Source organism: Symphalangus syndactylus, chromosome 17 (assembly GCF_028878055.3).
Source record: "Symphalangus syndactylus isolate Jambi chromosome 17, NHGRI_mSymSyn1-v2.1_pri, whole genome shotgun sequence".
Taxonomy (NCBI): Eukaryota; Metazoa; Chordata; class Mammalia; order Primates; family Hylobatidae; genus Symphalangus; species Symphalangus syndactylus.
In genome coordinates, this window is record NC_072439.2 from 92,073,826 (window position 1) to 92,089,891 (window position 16,066).

The 16,066-nt window shown below is 35.6% G+C and overlaps 1 protein-coding gene across 2 annotated transcripts in view; it reads left to right on the forward strand.

Moving 5' to 3' along the window:
• Positions 1 to 14,619, forward strand: part of CLDN16 (claudin 16) — a 123,978-nt gene extending 109,359 nt beyond the window's left edge. For both annotated transcript variants that reach the window (XM_063620538.1, XM_063620539.1), the window contains 4 exons: positions 3,428 to 3,530; positions 7,164 to 7,328; positions 10,691 to 10,882; positions 12,397 to 14,619. In XM_063620538.1, the coding sequence (XP_063476608.1) occupies positions 3,428 to 3,530; positions 7,164 to 7,328; positions 10,691 to 10,882; positions 12,397 to 12,530 (594 nt within the window). In that variant the 3' untranslated portion in view covers positions 12,531 to 14,619. The remainder of the gene's footprint in view (positions 1 to 3,427; positions 3,531 to 7,163; positions 7,329 to 10,690; positions 10,883 to 12,396) is intronic.
• The last annotated feature ends 1,447 nt before the right edge of the window (positions 14,620 to 16,066 follow it).

Below are 16,066 nucleotides of genomic sequence, written 5' to 3' on the forward strand. Positions count from 1 at the left end.
GAAATTTATGTGTTGAATTTCACAAGATAGCTGTTTATCGTTAGATTTTTTTATCTCTGTGTTACACAGGGTCAGATAATCCTCCAGAAAGTCCAAGAATTGTTTCCAACTTAAACCTAAGGAGGAGCATGCCAAGGTGAAGTTCGCAGAATAATAGCCTTGGGATGAGATCCAAGTTAGGGCTTACTTCACCCAAAGCTATCATCCAATACCCAATTCTGGATTACTTTATCTTAAAATGGATTTGGAATTCTTTTTAAAAAAATGTTGTTAGGCTGGGCACGGTGCCTCATGCCTGTAATCCCAGCACTTTGGGAGGCCGAGGTGGGTGGATCACCTGAGGTCAGGAGTTCGAGACCAGCCTGACCAACATGGGGAAACCCCGTGTCTACTAAAAATACTAAAAAAAAAAAAAAAAAATTAGCCTAGCGTGGTGGCGCATACCTGTTATCCCAGCTACTCGGGAGGCTGAGGCAGGAGAATCACTTGAAACCAGAAGGTGGAGGTTGCCGTGAGCCGATCGCACCATTGCACTCCAGCCTGGGGAAAACAGTGAGACTCCACCTCAAAAAAAATTGTTTTTAAACATTTGTAACTGTTTAAACAATTTTTTAGCACATACGCATCTTTTTAAATGGGGTACATAGTAATGTTTTGATACATATAATGTATAGTGATCAGATTAGGGTAATTAGCATACCCATCATCTCAAACATTTATTTTTTTTGTTGGAAATATTAAATATCCTTTTTCTAGCTATTTGAAATTATATCATTATTAACAGTAGCCATCCTAGAGTGTTATAGAACAGGGGTCCACAACCCCCAGGCCACAGACCAGTACTAGTCCGTGGCCTGTTAGTAACTGGGCTGTGCAGTGGGAGGTGAGCAGTGGGCAAGCGAGCATTACCGCGTAAGGGTGGGAAAAAGCTCCACCTTCTGTCAGATCAGCGGCAGTATTCGATTCTCATAGGAGTGCAAACCCTGTTGTGAACTGCACCTGAGAGGGATCTAGGTTGCATGCTCCTTGTAAGCACCTAATGCCTGATGATCTGAGCTGGAACAGTTTCATCCAAGAGAATCCCCAACCCCCTACCCACTGGTTCCATGGAAAAATTGTCTTGCATGAAACCCGTCCCTGGTGCCAAAAAGGTTGAGGACCACTGGTATAGAACACTAGAACTTATTCCTCTTATCTAGCTGCAATTTTGTATCTCTTAACAAATCTCTCCTTGCTCCCTGGCCCCTACCCTTCCCAGCCTTCCGTATCCTCTGTCTTAATTTTTACCTCCTGTTTTTTTTTTTTTTTTTTTTTTTCTGTTTGTTTGTTTAGACGGAATCTTGCTCTGTCGCCAGGCTGCAGTGCAGTGGCGCGATCTCGGCTCAGTGCAACATCCAGCTCCCTGGTTCAAGCGATGCTCCTGCCTCAGCCTCCCGAGTGGCTGGGATTACGGGCGCGCACCACCACGCCTAGCTAATTTTTGTATTTTTAGTAGAGACGGGGTTTCACCATGTTAGCCAGGATGATCCCGATCTCCTGACCTCGTGATCCATCCGTCTCAGCCTCCCAAAGTGCTGGGATTACAGGCGTGAGCCACCGTGCCTGGCCGAGATCAACTTTTTATAGCTTCCATATATGAATAAATGTTTATGTAATGTTTAACTTTCTATTCCTGGCTTATTTCATTTAACATTGTGTCCTTCAGTTCCATCCATGCTGACTTGAATAAAAGAATTTCATTTTTTAAATTGCTAAATAGTATTCCATTGTGTATATATACCATATTGTATTTATCCATTGCTCTGTTGTTGGATATCTAGGCTGATTCCATGTCTTGGCTATTGTGAATAGTGCCACAAAGAGCATGGAGGTGCACACATACTGATTTCCTTTCCTTTGAATAAGTGCCCAGTAGTGAGATTTGTTGGATCATAAAGAATGGGTTTTAAATACACTGCAATGCTTAGGAGCACACCCACACACTGCTGTGTTTGAGTCCTGTCTCCTCCATTAACTATGCTTTCTTGGGATTATCACTTAACTTTCCTGTGCCCCAATTTCCTCAGTTGTAAAATGGATGATAAATAATATCTCTTAAGGTCCCTTAAGAAATAAGAAAAATAATAATATGCTAAATCGTAACTGCTTTATGGTATAGACTGTACTGAATAATTATTACCAATTATAAGTATTTTACATATAGAGCAGTAATAGAGGTAAAACATTCAGGATTGCAATGAAGTTGCAGGCAGTAGAATTTTATTTGGCACATAACACGGCCTCAAAAAATAGCATGGGGCAGAGAGTTTCATAGTGCATGTATTCCTGAATATTATTTTATTTTCCAAATCAAAGTGTTTTTGTGTTTTTTTTTTTCTCTCCACAGCAATTTAACCTCCTTCCTTTGCATTCCTCATCCCACCCTGCTCTGTTATTTATTCTTTCTTGGGGAAAAAATTAAGTTTTTATTTTCCAAGATAATTCATAGTTAAACTTTACTAAACTATTCCCAGATACACATGGTAATTTGAATCCATAACCGAGTCAGAGGAAACAATTGTGTTAGCTCTGTTCCATATGCGTGAGCCCTATCAAGAACACCTGAAACTATTTTCTCTTGGCATGTTTATGATTCTAAGAAATCCATTGTGACTTACACTTTGTTGATAAAGCATGAGAAGGTTCAGGGAACTGGTACCTTTTAGCTCCAAGTGGATTCTTAGAGTCATCTGCACATCATTTCCAAGTAAAAATGGTTTACAGTTGTCAAGTTGTACAAAATTAATGCTCAATTTGCTTACATCCATTACATAGCTTAAGCATGTATAATACATCATTGGAGCAACAAATAAGACTTGGGGCCTTTATATATTTTATTTATTGGCATCTTTTCATTTATTGGTTTTCTTTGCTGATTACATTTATAAACTTCATATATAAAGATAATATTTTTCTTCATGGAACTCAGTATTTGTGATAAAGAAACAATATATATTTTTAATAGACTCAAGGTGTCAACAGTTATCATCTATTGTTATATGGTTTGTTTTTTTTTTTTTTTTGGTGAGTAAATGTCAGCACAGAGACATGAAATGATGTTTTTCCATAACCATAGCTCAATGGTGGAAGCAGCCATAGATATTTAAATATATTTAGTTCTGTTTTTATCTCTTCTAGACATGACTTATTTCCCTACCCCCACCCTACATGAGGAAGTGGATTCATTTCCTGGCCCAGAAAGGCTTCAACTGTCAGTGCTTAAGGGAAAATATTCTAATATGCATTGTTTGTTGTAAATGAAATTCTGATTATGCGTGTAACCGCTTACTTTGCTATCAGACACAACCACCAACTTCTCTTTTTGATCAAGGGGAACTGAACTGTGCCTGCATGAATTGTTTCACACAGTGTCTTCTCTGACATCTAGGTGAGCACAAAATGCCGAGGCCTCTGGTGGGAATGTGTCACAAATGCTTTTGATGGGATTCGCACCTGTGATGAGTACGATTCCATACTGGCAGAACATCCCTGTACGTATGCCTTAGATCTCACTGCATGCCAGGAAGGGAAAGGGACAGAAAACTGAGTTCAGGTTTCCATTTTGTGCTTTGTTTTCTATTGTACTATATTAAGGCTCGATCCAGTTTGAAATGGTTAGAAATTGAGCTCATCTCGGAAATGTGAATTGAAATATATACTTCAGCACATTTTCTCTTTTCTCTATATTTGTAAATTCCTTGAGGGAAAAATATTATCTTATTCATCTCTGCTGTCCCTCAAAGGCCAGGCATAGTGCTTCATACACAGCAGCCTAACAGTAAATGGTTTTTTAATCGAAATGAATTCTTTGGGGTGCTGTAGTTTCATTATTAGATTGGACAGGTTAAGTGGAAAGCATTTCAGAGATGTTTTAAGCTATGACTTAGTTCAAATAGAAAGTTTACAGTTATTGCAATTGAAGGTTTGCTAAGAAAGAGAGAGTGGCAGAGGCGGAAAGAGGTAGACAGCCAGAGAGAGAGACATAGACTATGGGGATCAGTGGAAGAAAAAACCAACACGTGACACACCGTTACAGGCAATATTAAAGCTGACTCCCTTATCTTCCTTACTTTTAGCTTTAAATTATAGTAAAAGCCAGGTGCAGTGGCTCATACTTGTAATCCTAGCACTTTGGGAGGCCGAGGCGGGTGCATCACTTGAGGTCAGGGGTTCGAAACCAGCCTGGCCAACATGGTGAAACCCCATCCCTAATAAAATTACCAAAAAAAGTTAGCTCATCATGGTGGTGGGAGCCTGTAGTTCCAGCTAGTCGGGAGACTGAGGCAGGAGAATCACTTGAACCCGGAAGGCAGAGGTTACAGTGAGCCGAGACTGCACCACTGCACTCCAGCCTGGGAGACAGAGCAAGACTCCATCTCAAAAATAAAATAATAAATACATAAATTATAGATACATGTTAGCAGAGCCCATGTTGCTATGAATAAAGAAATCTCTTAAATTTAAAAATCTTATTGTTGATTCTCTCAATCCTTCTCCACAGTGTTTATTTGTTTATTTATAAGAACATTGAACCCTGCTAAGAAACATCTGTTCTGTTATGAAAGCAAAGAGGTTTTAGTCTCTTTCAAAGCAAATGATGGGTGATGGCACCATAAAGCAACTTCGTTACTCAAGATAAATAAAAAATTAAACCCTTGGAATGTGACTTTTCCCCTGAACCTCTATTTTAGTCCAGAGGAAAGCACTTAAAAACAGCAGCACTCTAAAATTCTTCATCTGCTATTTAAAAGTTGGGTGCCTGGAACATTTTTAAAAACATATTTCATAAGACCTTTGTTTTATTTTTGTTAAAAAGGATTTTCTTAGTTCTTTTTCTTTTCCCCTCTCTATGCTAACCTAGTTCTACCTACAAAGAAACACTATTTGCTGAATAGGAATGGACATTTAGTCTATTCTAAAAATTCATTAAAATGGATTTTAATTCATAAGCTGATAAGAAAATGAAAAATTAAATATTTCAAACTTTTAAATAGTGTTATATACATTCATGCAAGAAGAAAATATAATCACTCATAAGCTCACTACATAGAGAAAACCACTGTTTATATTTAATATATTCCTTTTTCATCTTTGACCTGTGTTATCACATTTTTCCCTTTTTTAACCTATTACTTTCAAATAATACACTAAAGACCCATTATTTTTCTTTAAAAAATCCTATCATGTTTAAAGACAGCAGAGATAAAAATGTACTCTAGGAAAATGACATAGCTATACCCTCTTGGTTAGGATGTTACATATGAGGAAGTAGGATTTTATTTTTACTTTTTGCTATCTTTCATACAACTACAATTAGATAACTCTTCCCACTGGGTGTTTAATCCAGACAAATATGTTTGTCATGGCTCCAGTTGATATAGATAATTTGAGTCCCCACAAATCAGCATATTAACACCATTCTGGCAGTCAAATCTCACATAATCCCAGAAAAAGAAATTTCTCACTGGCCAGCATGACCTATCTGCTTTCAGAACTCCCCTCCCGGAGCCAGGCTGGCCACGGGGCCCCTGGTCCACCCCATAGGCTCTTCAGAGACCCTACATGTGGGATGGGAGTTGGAGAGTTCCAGATGGAAGAAGGTTTAGGCCCACGAGAGTTTGCATGAGTTCAGACCACCCTATCCTGATGGTATAGCTGGTCCCAGGTAGTCCTAGGTTTCAAAAGGGTACTTGGAAAATTTCAAGGGAGGTCATCCAAAGAACAAGAACTTCTTGGCTTAGGGCCCTGAGTAGCAGGCCTACTTGTACGTGCTATTTAGTGATCAAGAAGAGACCTTGAAATAGTGGTACTATCTAATAGGTTACCTATTTTTATCTTTCCTAAATTTTGAGAAAAATGAGTCTTAGATTTGGAACATTTAAATTTTCTGAAATAATGCTAAATTTTGAGATCTGAGGAATTGCGTTTTAGAGACAAATATTCATATATATTAAGATAATTACAGATAGTATGTTTACCTACTAATGAGGTAGGGGCTGATTTTATGCATTGATTTTCTCTCTCAGATGAGTCATAATATTTTTATTTTAAGTTAAGGAATATTGGCTGCATTTTTGCAAGCAACATATTTCCAAATAAGCCCTAAGGTTACCTACCATTGGATAAAAATTACTTAAAATACAAGGAAACCCCAGATCAAAATGAAGATAAAACATAATTGCTGTACCATAAAAGGAATAAATTTTATTACTGTTATCCATCAGCCAGCTAGAACAGTAATAGTTCTGATTTCAGTTAATTAGTCTTCTATTTGAGATCTGATTTCCCTAAGTTGAGCTCAGCATAACTATAACTCAGAGTTCTGGAGGCTTTCACAGTTGAAGATGCTTCTACTGCAGAAGATGATTGCTACTATTCCACTTTCATCTTCCTGATCTTTTCTTTCCTGGACTGTCTACCATATATTCTTATTGTCTGTAGCTTTAAAATATGGTCATTTGACAATGCAAGATTGAAGGCTTAATATGTAATATTGGCCAAAAAGAGTCATGATTTAAATAGCTGAAAGAGAAAATGATCTAATTTCCAGAAATTACCTTCTACTTAATAGCACAAACTAACTCTCCTTCTTCTAAAGCTCTCCTTACGGCTTCTTCTATCCTGAACTGGCAAAAAGAAATCTTGAAATGTTTTCTTCTTCTTCCCTGTGTCAAATTTTAGCCAATTATTATTTTTTAATAAAATTTTAAGCAATTAAAGTGATTATTTATTCAATATTTATTAAGAAATTTTTGTAGGACAGATACGTTACCTTCGATTCGACAATCGGCTACGATATTTGTGAATGAGACATTTTCCAGGGCAGCAGGCAAAAAGGAAAACATTTCTTTAGTCTCCACTATCTACCAGGATGCTCTCTGCTAGTATACCAACAACAAAACTAAGTAGTGAACTGTGGTTAAACAAGCAATAATGTGAATCATCTCGTATTTTTTAGTTTTATGAAAACATTAGGGGTACTCATGTTCAAGTTCATACAAAGTCTGACTTTTACCAGCGGGTTGTGTTAATGTTACCTACTTGTATGGTTTTTTTGCTATGTCTGTGAGTTAATATGGTTCCTTCCTCTGACGCTGCTTTAACCATATGCCCTGGTCTTCCAGTGAAGCTGGTGGTAACTCGAGCGTTGATGATTACTGCAGATATTCTAGCTGGGTTTGGATTTCTCACCCTGCTCCTTGGTCTTCACTGCGTGAAATTCCTCCCTGATGAGCCGTACATTAAAGTCCGCATCTGCTTTGTTGCTGGAACCACATTACTAATAGCAGGTACTGGTCTGGCTGGACTAGCAACAGGGGTAGGGAGACTCTGCTAAAGACTTGAGGTGAAGGAGAGTGTTGTGCTGAAGCTGCTCATTTTTGGATTATATGTGGCTTCCTTTTCTAGATTGAAAAACTAAAGGTCACATCTACCAGCCCTGCTTACTTTAGCTTTGAAGTCAGGTAATTAGTCTTTTGTTAATATCTCAGAACAAAATATGAAGCTCTCAGGCTGGGTGTGGTGGCTCATGCCTATAATCCCAGCACTTTGGGAGGCCAAGGCAGGCAGATCACCTGAGGCCAGGAGTTCGAAACCAGCTGGCCATCATGGTGAAACCCCATCTCCACAAAAAATACAAATCCAGGCATGGTGGTGCACGCCTGTAGTTCCAGCTACTCGGGGGGCTGAGGCAGGAGAATCACTTGAACCCAGGAGGTGGAGGTTACAGTGAGCAGAGATCACACCACTGCACTCCAGCCTGGGCAACAGAGCAAGACTCCGTCTCAGGGAAAAAAAAAAAGAAATAAAGAAAAAAAAAAGCTATGTTTTAGCCATTTAAAAAGTTACATAACTTCAATTTTTAAAATAATTTATCTTGTGATTATTACTAAAGTTAAAATCCTAAAGTAAGCCCCAAACTTCTACCTCCTTACCTGTACCCACCACCACCAACTCCACCAATTCTTTTTAACAATAAACTAACAATTGTGCCAAGTCCCATGTTAAGCTTGTCCCATGTGCTAACCCATTTATTCATAAATGTAACAATAAACAGATCATATTGTTATCTCCACTTAAGATGCAGATAAAGAATTGAAGTTCTGAAGACTAGTCAAGCATATTTATTAGTCAAGCTTGACTAATAACGCATCAAAAAGCACTTTAAGTAGTATTTATTAGTGAGACAGCAAAATGATACTTCATTCAGGTCTGTCTTCAACTTCAAAGCTTAGTCCTCTTGTTTTACAACATAATGTCTTCTTCTTGTCTGTTAGCAGGAAAACTCTTGTCTGCTAACAAAGTGGATATAAGTGGGAGCCTGACCAGGCCGTGTGGGGTAGTAAATCGGTATGGAGTTTGGAACTAAAAACACTTGGAGATATGTATGTGTGATGTCTTCACCCATATCTCTGTTTCCTGATCTGCAAAGGAGCATGAAGCTAAGGTAGTAACATGTGGCCTTAATTGCTATGGTGAAGATGCAATGTGGTCACAGCAAACTCTTAGCTGACTGCCTAAACCTTTATATGCTTGGAACTTGGGCCTCCCTGATTTTTGACACAGAAATGTTAAGTCAACTTCCTAATAATCCTCAGATTGTATTATAAAGTTGCAAAAATTTAGAATTCTTCCCTTCTGTAAGTCATTTATTTCATTATCCCACCTACTGACAGTATAGAACTTTTTAATATACAATGTATTTCATTTTACAGATTTAAATATTATTTAACCTAATTATTTACAGTTATACAATATTGTTCCAGAATATTTTTGAGGCATCATCAGTAAATAACCCATCTTACGTAAAACAACAAAACAAATAATATTTAAAAAATAAGTCACTGAAGAAAATCCTGATAGGAATGACTGAAGAAATAACTAAATTGAAAGACAAATATGTCCTAAGCTTTGGAAACATTATTTGGAATTAGTGTGCTATAAAATTTATTTTTTAAAGTCTATAATCTGTTTTGAAGTTTTAGAAAAGGAATTTCTAACTGAAAACTGCAGATAATGGAATTATAGCAGCGCTATCGCAATATATACTGCGTTTTCTAAAGGTTATGTTTTTATTATCTGGCTTTTTTTTTTTTGAGACGGAGTCTCGCTCTGTCGCCCAGGCTAGAGTGCAGTGGCGGGATCTCGGCTCACTGCAAGCTCCACCTCCCGGGTTCACGCCATTCTCCTGTCTCAGCCTCTCGAGTAGCTGGGACTACAGGCGCCTGCCACCGCGCCCGGCTACTTTTTGTATTTTTAATAGAGATGGGGTTTCACCATGTTGGCCAGGATGGTCTCGGTCTCTTGACCTCGTGATCCTCCCGCCTCGGCCTCCCAAAGTCCTGGGATTAGGCGTGAGCCACAGCGCCTGGCCTATCTGGTCCTTCTTAAAGTTCATACATTAAACAGTTAGGAGAAGAATACAGTTAAATAGTGATTTAGATATCACAGACTCTCTAGGGGAAAAAATGTAAAATTTTTTGGAGACTACATATTTTATTTAATTTTTTAGGTTTGGGAAAGACAAATATTTATCTCATTAGACAGTAAAACAACTCTGGAAAGTAATCTGAAGAGATTCTTTGTGAACACATGCATCTAATTTAGCACAGAGTAGCAGAACTTTGAAATGAAGGAAAAGCAGGATCCAGTTGTTTGGGTGTTGGTGGGCAAGATCTTGATCTTAGCACTAATGTTGATACAGCTTCAGGATATCAGTAAGCATACATTTAGAAGTAAATAACTGAAAACCCAACTCAAGCAGACTTAGACAACATATAGATTACCGATTTCTTCTAATTGCCTTCTGCTAGGCATCGAGCGTGTGGAGACTACATATTTTAAAAATACTCTCTTAATACAGTGTTTTGTCCTCCAACTCACCACATTTCTTCATTGCATCTAGGCTTCAACATGCAATTTATACTTTTAAAATAACAGGACTCTAGTGGCGTCATTTAAACCAGTTAATTGTCAGAAAGGCTAATCTGTGGAGATGTATTTGAAGGGAATAACATTTTTTGGTCCATTCTTATATGGTGTGGGGGTAGTAGATAAAGATTTATTTGAAAATAAAAATATTTTTTACTTCAGTTATTTGTGTTTGACCTCAAGACACTGAAATCAGTGACTTTAAAAACAGTTTTCACATGGGTGCTGATTACGTAGCTGGCATAGCTTCAAAAGGGGGTACAGGGAGCATTACTCATAATGATATTTACTCACAATTTAAAAATCATTATGGAATGAACATATGCTCTATGTTGTTAGTGTTAGACTACATTCTTTTTCTGTTTTTTTGGTTTTGTTGTAGTATTTTCCTCTATACAATACTAACATGGCATTGGAAAGACAGGAAAATCAAAGAAAACCATAACGATGAATTTCGATTTACACAAACAGATGAGCACTGCATTATTTCATTTTTGTATTTTCTTTATATATAAACTGAGATAAAATTTTAAAAAGATACAAGATGGAAGGCAAAAGGAAGAGACAGCAGAAGTGTCCAAAGTTTGGGTCGCCCATGAATCCATGTTACTGTTTTTACCTCTCTGAATAATGCCAGCCATTTTGGGTATTAAGCAGGTATTTTTGGATTTAAATTCAGAAAATGTCCCCTATTATTTGTCGCATCCTCCCTTCCTTTCAGGTACCCCAGGAATCATTGGCTCTGTGTGGTATGCTGTTGATGTCTATGTGGAACGTTCTACTTTGGTTTTGCACAATATATTTCTTGGTATCCAATATAAATTTGGTTGGTCCTGTTGGCTCGGAATGGCTGGGTCTCTGGGTTGCTTTTTGGCTGGAGCTGTTCTCACCTGCTGCTTATATCTTTTTAAAGGTAAGAATAAAATAAAATAGCAAACTTCCTTGCCTCCACTCTCATTTTTCCCAATCCAGTGGAAACAAATTTCACAAGAAAAAAAAAATGCTACTTATTTGAATTCCTACCTATTACCATGAAAAATTCCAATTGTTCAAGGGCAACTGAATTGTAATACTCAAACATTATTACCCAGTTAGTGCTATATTAATTGAAAAAATCCACAATTACAAGCATGTCCAATATTCAAATGTATAATAGTTATCTTGATGTATTACAATTATACATATATACATATATACATATATATACATACTGTATATATACCCATGTATATATGTATACATATTACGTATACATACACATATACACATACGTATATGTATATATACATGTATGTATACACATATGTATACATATATGTATATGTATATGTATAATTGTAATACATCAAAATAACTATTATACATTTGAATATTAGACATAGTTGTGGTTGTGGATTTTTTCAACTAATATAACACTAACTTGGTAATAATGTTTGAGTATTATAATTCATTTGTCCTTGAACAATTGGAGTTTTTAATGGTAATTGGAATTTTTAATGGTAACAGGTAGGAATACATATATGTATATGTATGTATATACACACACGTATATGTATGTATATACACACACGTATATGTATGTATATACACACACATATATGTATGTATATACACACACGTATATGTATGTATATACACACGTGTATATGTATATGTATGTATATACACACACGTATATGTATGTATATACACACGTGTATATGTATATGTATGTATATACACACGTATATGTATGCATATATACACACATATATGTATGTATATACACACGTGTATGTATATGTATGCATATATACACACATGTATATGTATATGTGTGTATACACACATGTATATGTATATTAGAATTATACATATGTGTATATATGTATATATACAATTATACCTTTATAATTGTATGCATATATGTAGATATACATATAATCGTAATACATTAAAATAACTTATACATTTGAATATTGGACATGGTTGTAGTTGTGAATTTTCTATATATGCATGTATATATATGTATATATATTTTGATGTATTACAATTATACATACATATGTATCTTCACCCACTCAACTAAATGTATATTTAGTGTTAAACGGAGAAGTGGACTAAGATCCAGCCAAATATTTCTTTTTAAAGAAGTTGATGTGTTATGTTGGGTTTCTAAAAATACCACCTAAAAAACTAAGGGAATATCTCTCCTGATGAAGAAAAAAAAAATGACAGGAAATCTACTTGCCTGAATTTTAAACCTAAAAGTAACTTTCAGAATGAAAATGTTAGATTGTTTTCTAGGATTCTTCTTAGAGTTCCAAAATGATACCTTCTTTGACTATCTATATTCTTGCTCCTTTTGAGGAAGAACATATAAAATGGTGTTTTATAATTTTCCCAAGTTCACTGAGTCCTACTTATTTTTATATCTCTTTCAAACAGATGTTGGACCTGAGAGAAACTATCCTTCTTCCTTGAGGAAAGCCTATTCAACCGCGGGCGTTTCCATGGCCAAGTCATACTCAGCCCCTCGCACAGAGACGGCCAAAATGTATGCTGTAGACACAAGGGTGTAGAACGCACATCTCAGCGTGTGCTTGCATATGATTTAATCAATCAATATGGTTACATTGATAAAATAGTAAGTCAATCCAGGAACAGTTATTTAGAACTCATATTGAATTAAATTAATTGCTAGCTTAATCAAAATGTTTCATTCTCCTATACTTTTTCTATTACTCTCATATTTTTCTCTCATTCTCTCTGCTAACCTTCCTTCTTATGCACACACTTTCCCTATATTTTAAGATAAGTCTGCTAGCATATAGAAATGTTTGTTTGTGATTTCTATATAGCTATTAGAGATTATGACATAGTAATATTAAAATGAAATGATACTTAAACAGGAGGCAATTTCAAAAGAGGCCAGGAACCCTAATCTTTAAAAAGATGGACAAACTTACTTTTCTCCATGGCTTTTGGTTCACTTTTTGTACTTTTAACAAGTGGGTGAATTATTTGATAATTTTGAGAAGATTATTCTTTTAAATTCAAACTAGTCTATCAATGCCTACCATTACTCTGATTGTATTAAAACAGAAAAAGGAAATACAACTTTGCATAGCAGCCACTGGTGAGAGTTAAAGACAAGAGCTGCCCCTCGCCCCCAAATGTCGAAGGCAAATGCTAAATTGATACTGGAGCTCGTGGTGACTTTCTACCTCACTAACAACATAAGGGATCTGTGTATTATTTCACCACTATTCTAGCTTTGCTGATGTATTGCCAGATGATTAGACTACAGAATAGCTCGACCAGAGAATTTACTCATTTATCGATTAAACATCCAAATACTATTGCAATGTACTATGTTAGAATTCACCAATTCAAGTGCCCACACACCACTGAATCATCAGCACCAAACAAAATATTAGACATATGGCCAAATTCAACAAATATACGTTGATTTAAATAAATAAAGGTTCACGACTTTACTAAAAAAATCAGTGCTGCGGCTGGGCACGGTAGCTGGCGCCTGTAATCCCCGCACTTTGGGAGGCCAAGGCGGGCGGATCACGAGGTCAAGAGACCCAGACCAGCCTGGCTAACACGGTGAAACCCCGTCTCTACTAAAAATACAAAAATCAGCCGGGCGTGGTGGCGGCGCCTGTAATCCCAGCTACTCGGGAGGCTGACGCAGGAGAATCGTTTGAACCTGGGAGGTGGAGGTTGCGGTGAGCGGAGATTGTGCCATTGCACTCCAGCCTGGCAGCAGAGTGAGACTCCATCTCAAAAAACAAAAATAAATAAATAAATTAATTAATTAATATTCCTCATAAAATGTGGGTTTGGGGGAAAATATAGAATTACATATACATTTAAAGAAGTTGCTAATGAAATTTCATTCATATTCATAACATAATCATCTTGAATTTTTTTAATGGTAGCATTCTTAAAAATGTTTGTAAAATTTAATCTCCAGTTTTCTAATTACTTGTCATTCACATTAATAACATTAGTACCCTTACGGTACCCTTGCAATACCTGAAAAGAATATCAACTCACCCAGAAATTAGTTCTTTGAAAAAAAAGACATTAAGTTGTGAATTTCTAAAGACCTTAAAATAAGTGTTTCAAATTTAAAGAACAAAGAATGATGTGAAAATGAGATTCTGATTCCTACTACATGAATTAACGTTTCGAGATTGCTGTTTATTACTTCCCACAGTATCTTTAACAGTATTCTATGAAGCAGTTCCAATCTAGTTGGAGAATTAACAGCAATTGATTTAACTATCTCATTTTTATTAACTGTGTTATTGACATTAAAAATATTTGTAAATCATACTCACTAGTTATTTGATCATTATTCTATGCATTTTAAAATTAATTTGTGTTGTTCCCCTCAATATTTGTTTTTAACATCTATTCTCATTTTTATTTTATACTCTCTTGTCTGTCATGCTTTATATATTCCAATAAGTCTCTTGAAATCCTTGTGGGGAAAGGCAGGACAAAAATCATTAGTTAATTAGATTTTAAAAATGTAATTTTTTCATTTTAAATATTTTGTTTGTATAAGAAAATATTTCAGAGAACCATGACGATAATGGATATGTGTGACTGTTTTGAATTTTTTTCTCAATTAAAACATTTTGTATGTAATGGGAGGAATGTCAAGATTTTTTTTTAAATTTATTTGAAACATTTGTTTCTAATTCATGATGCTTCCCAAAATAAAGCATAAAGAAGACTATGCTTTGTATGGCAACTAGTGAACAACAAAACAAATATGAAATGATGAAGCTGTAATAATTGACAGGTTGTGATGTAACATGGCAAGAAAGAAAAAAAGACATAATCCAAAAGCATATACAAGTAAGATTATTAGATTGAAACATTAAAATAGCTCACTAAATACTGGGTACTACTATTTAGGCCTGCCTTTTAATTGCAATATAAGAAAAGAAAAAATTTTAAAAATTGGGCAATGCTATTTATCCACCCCTTCATTAACTACTTTCTTTCTAAGATCAAATTTTTAAATTAAAATTAGCCTTTCATTAATATAAAATCTGTACATGTGCATTGTAAAATCTTTGTGTAAAAAACACAAAGATTCAAAAATATATCTTATTTAAATACCAAGGCAACATTACCACCATATTCTCTCTACCTGGGACATCACTACTCCTAAAACTTTATTGAATCTCAACACAGCTTCCCAGATATTCTCCATTTATGCACATACCCATAAAGACATTCATATAAATATGTATCTCCTTTTTGAAGAGATCATTTCATATGTTGCTTTATATTTACTTTTTTTCTTATTTAACTACCTCTGATTTACGGTAGCAATACATTTCATATTTAATACCTGGTCTATGTTTAAATTTCCTCAAACATTTAAAACCATTGTACACAGCTACTTTGTCAAAACAAGGATCTGCCTTTCATTTTGTTATGTCCCTTAAGTCTCTTTTAATCAAGTCACATTTTTTTCCCACTGATCTTGACTTGTTAAAACAGCAGGACCAGTTTTTGTACACTTTGTTGTTCCACCTTCTGGATTTGTGTGGGGATGTCATTTAGCTTAATTTCTCAATGCCTTATATTTTCAGTAATTGAAGTTTAAATCTAAAGACTAGATGGAATCAAGCTAAATAGTTTGTAGAATACACCATAGATGACATGACAGCATACCTGGAGACCTAATACGTGGTTGATTTGCTCTTAGTTTAAATGCTAAAATTGTTCACTGGATTAGAAAGTTGGTGAGCTGACCCCTCAATTTTTCTGTGTGTGTGTGTGTGTGTGTATATATGTATACACAGAGAATATATACACGTATATATGGAATATATATAAATGGATATATATATAATATATGGATATATAATATATGGATTTAATATGGATTAATAGGTGGAGTTTATATATCCAGGGTTGCATTGAGTGTCTGCAGCTTTTCCAGGCACATGGGTGCAAGCTGTCAGTGGATCTACCATTTCAAATGGCAGTATTTTATATATTCATATATTAATCCATAGTAAAGAAATACATATATATATATATTTCATAAAAAAACAAGTAACCAATGTAGTGTTAT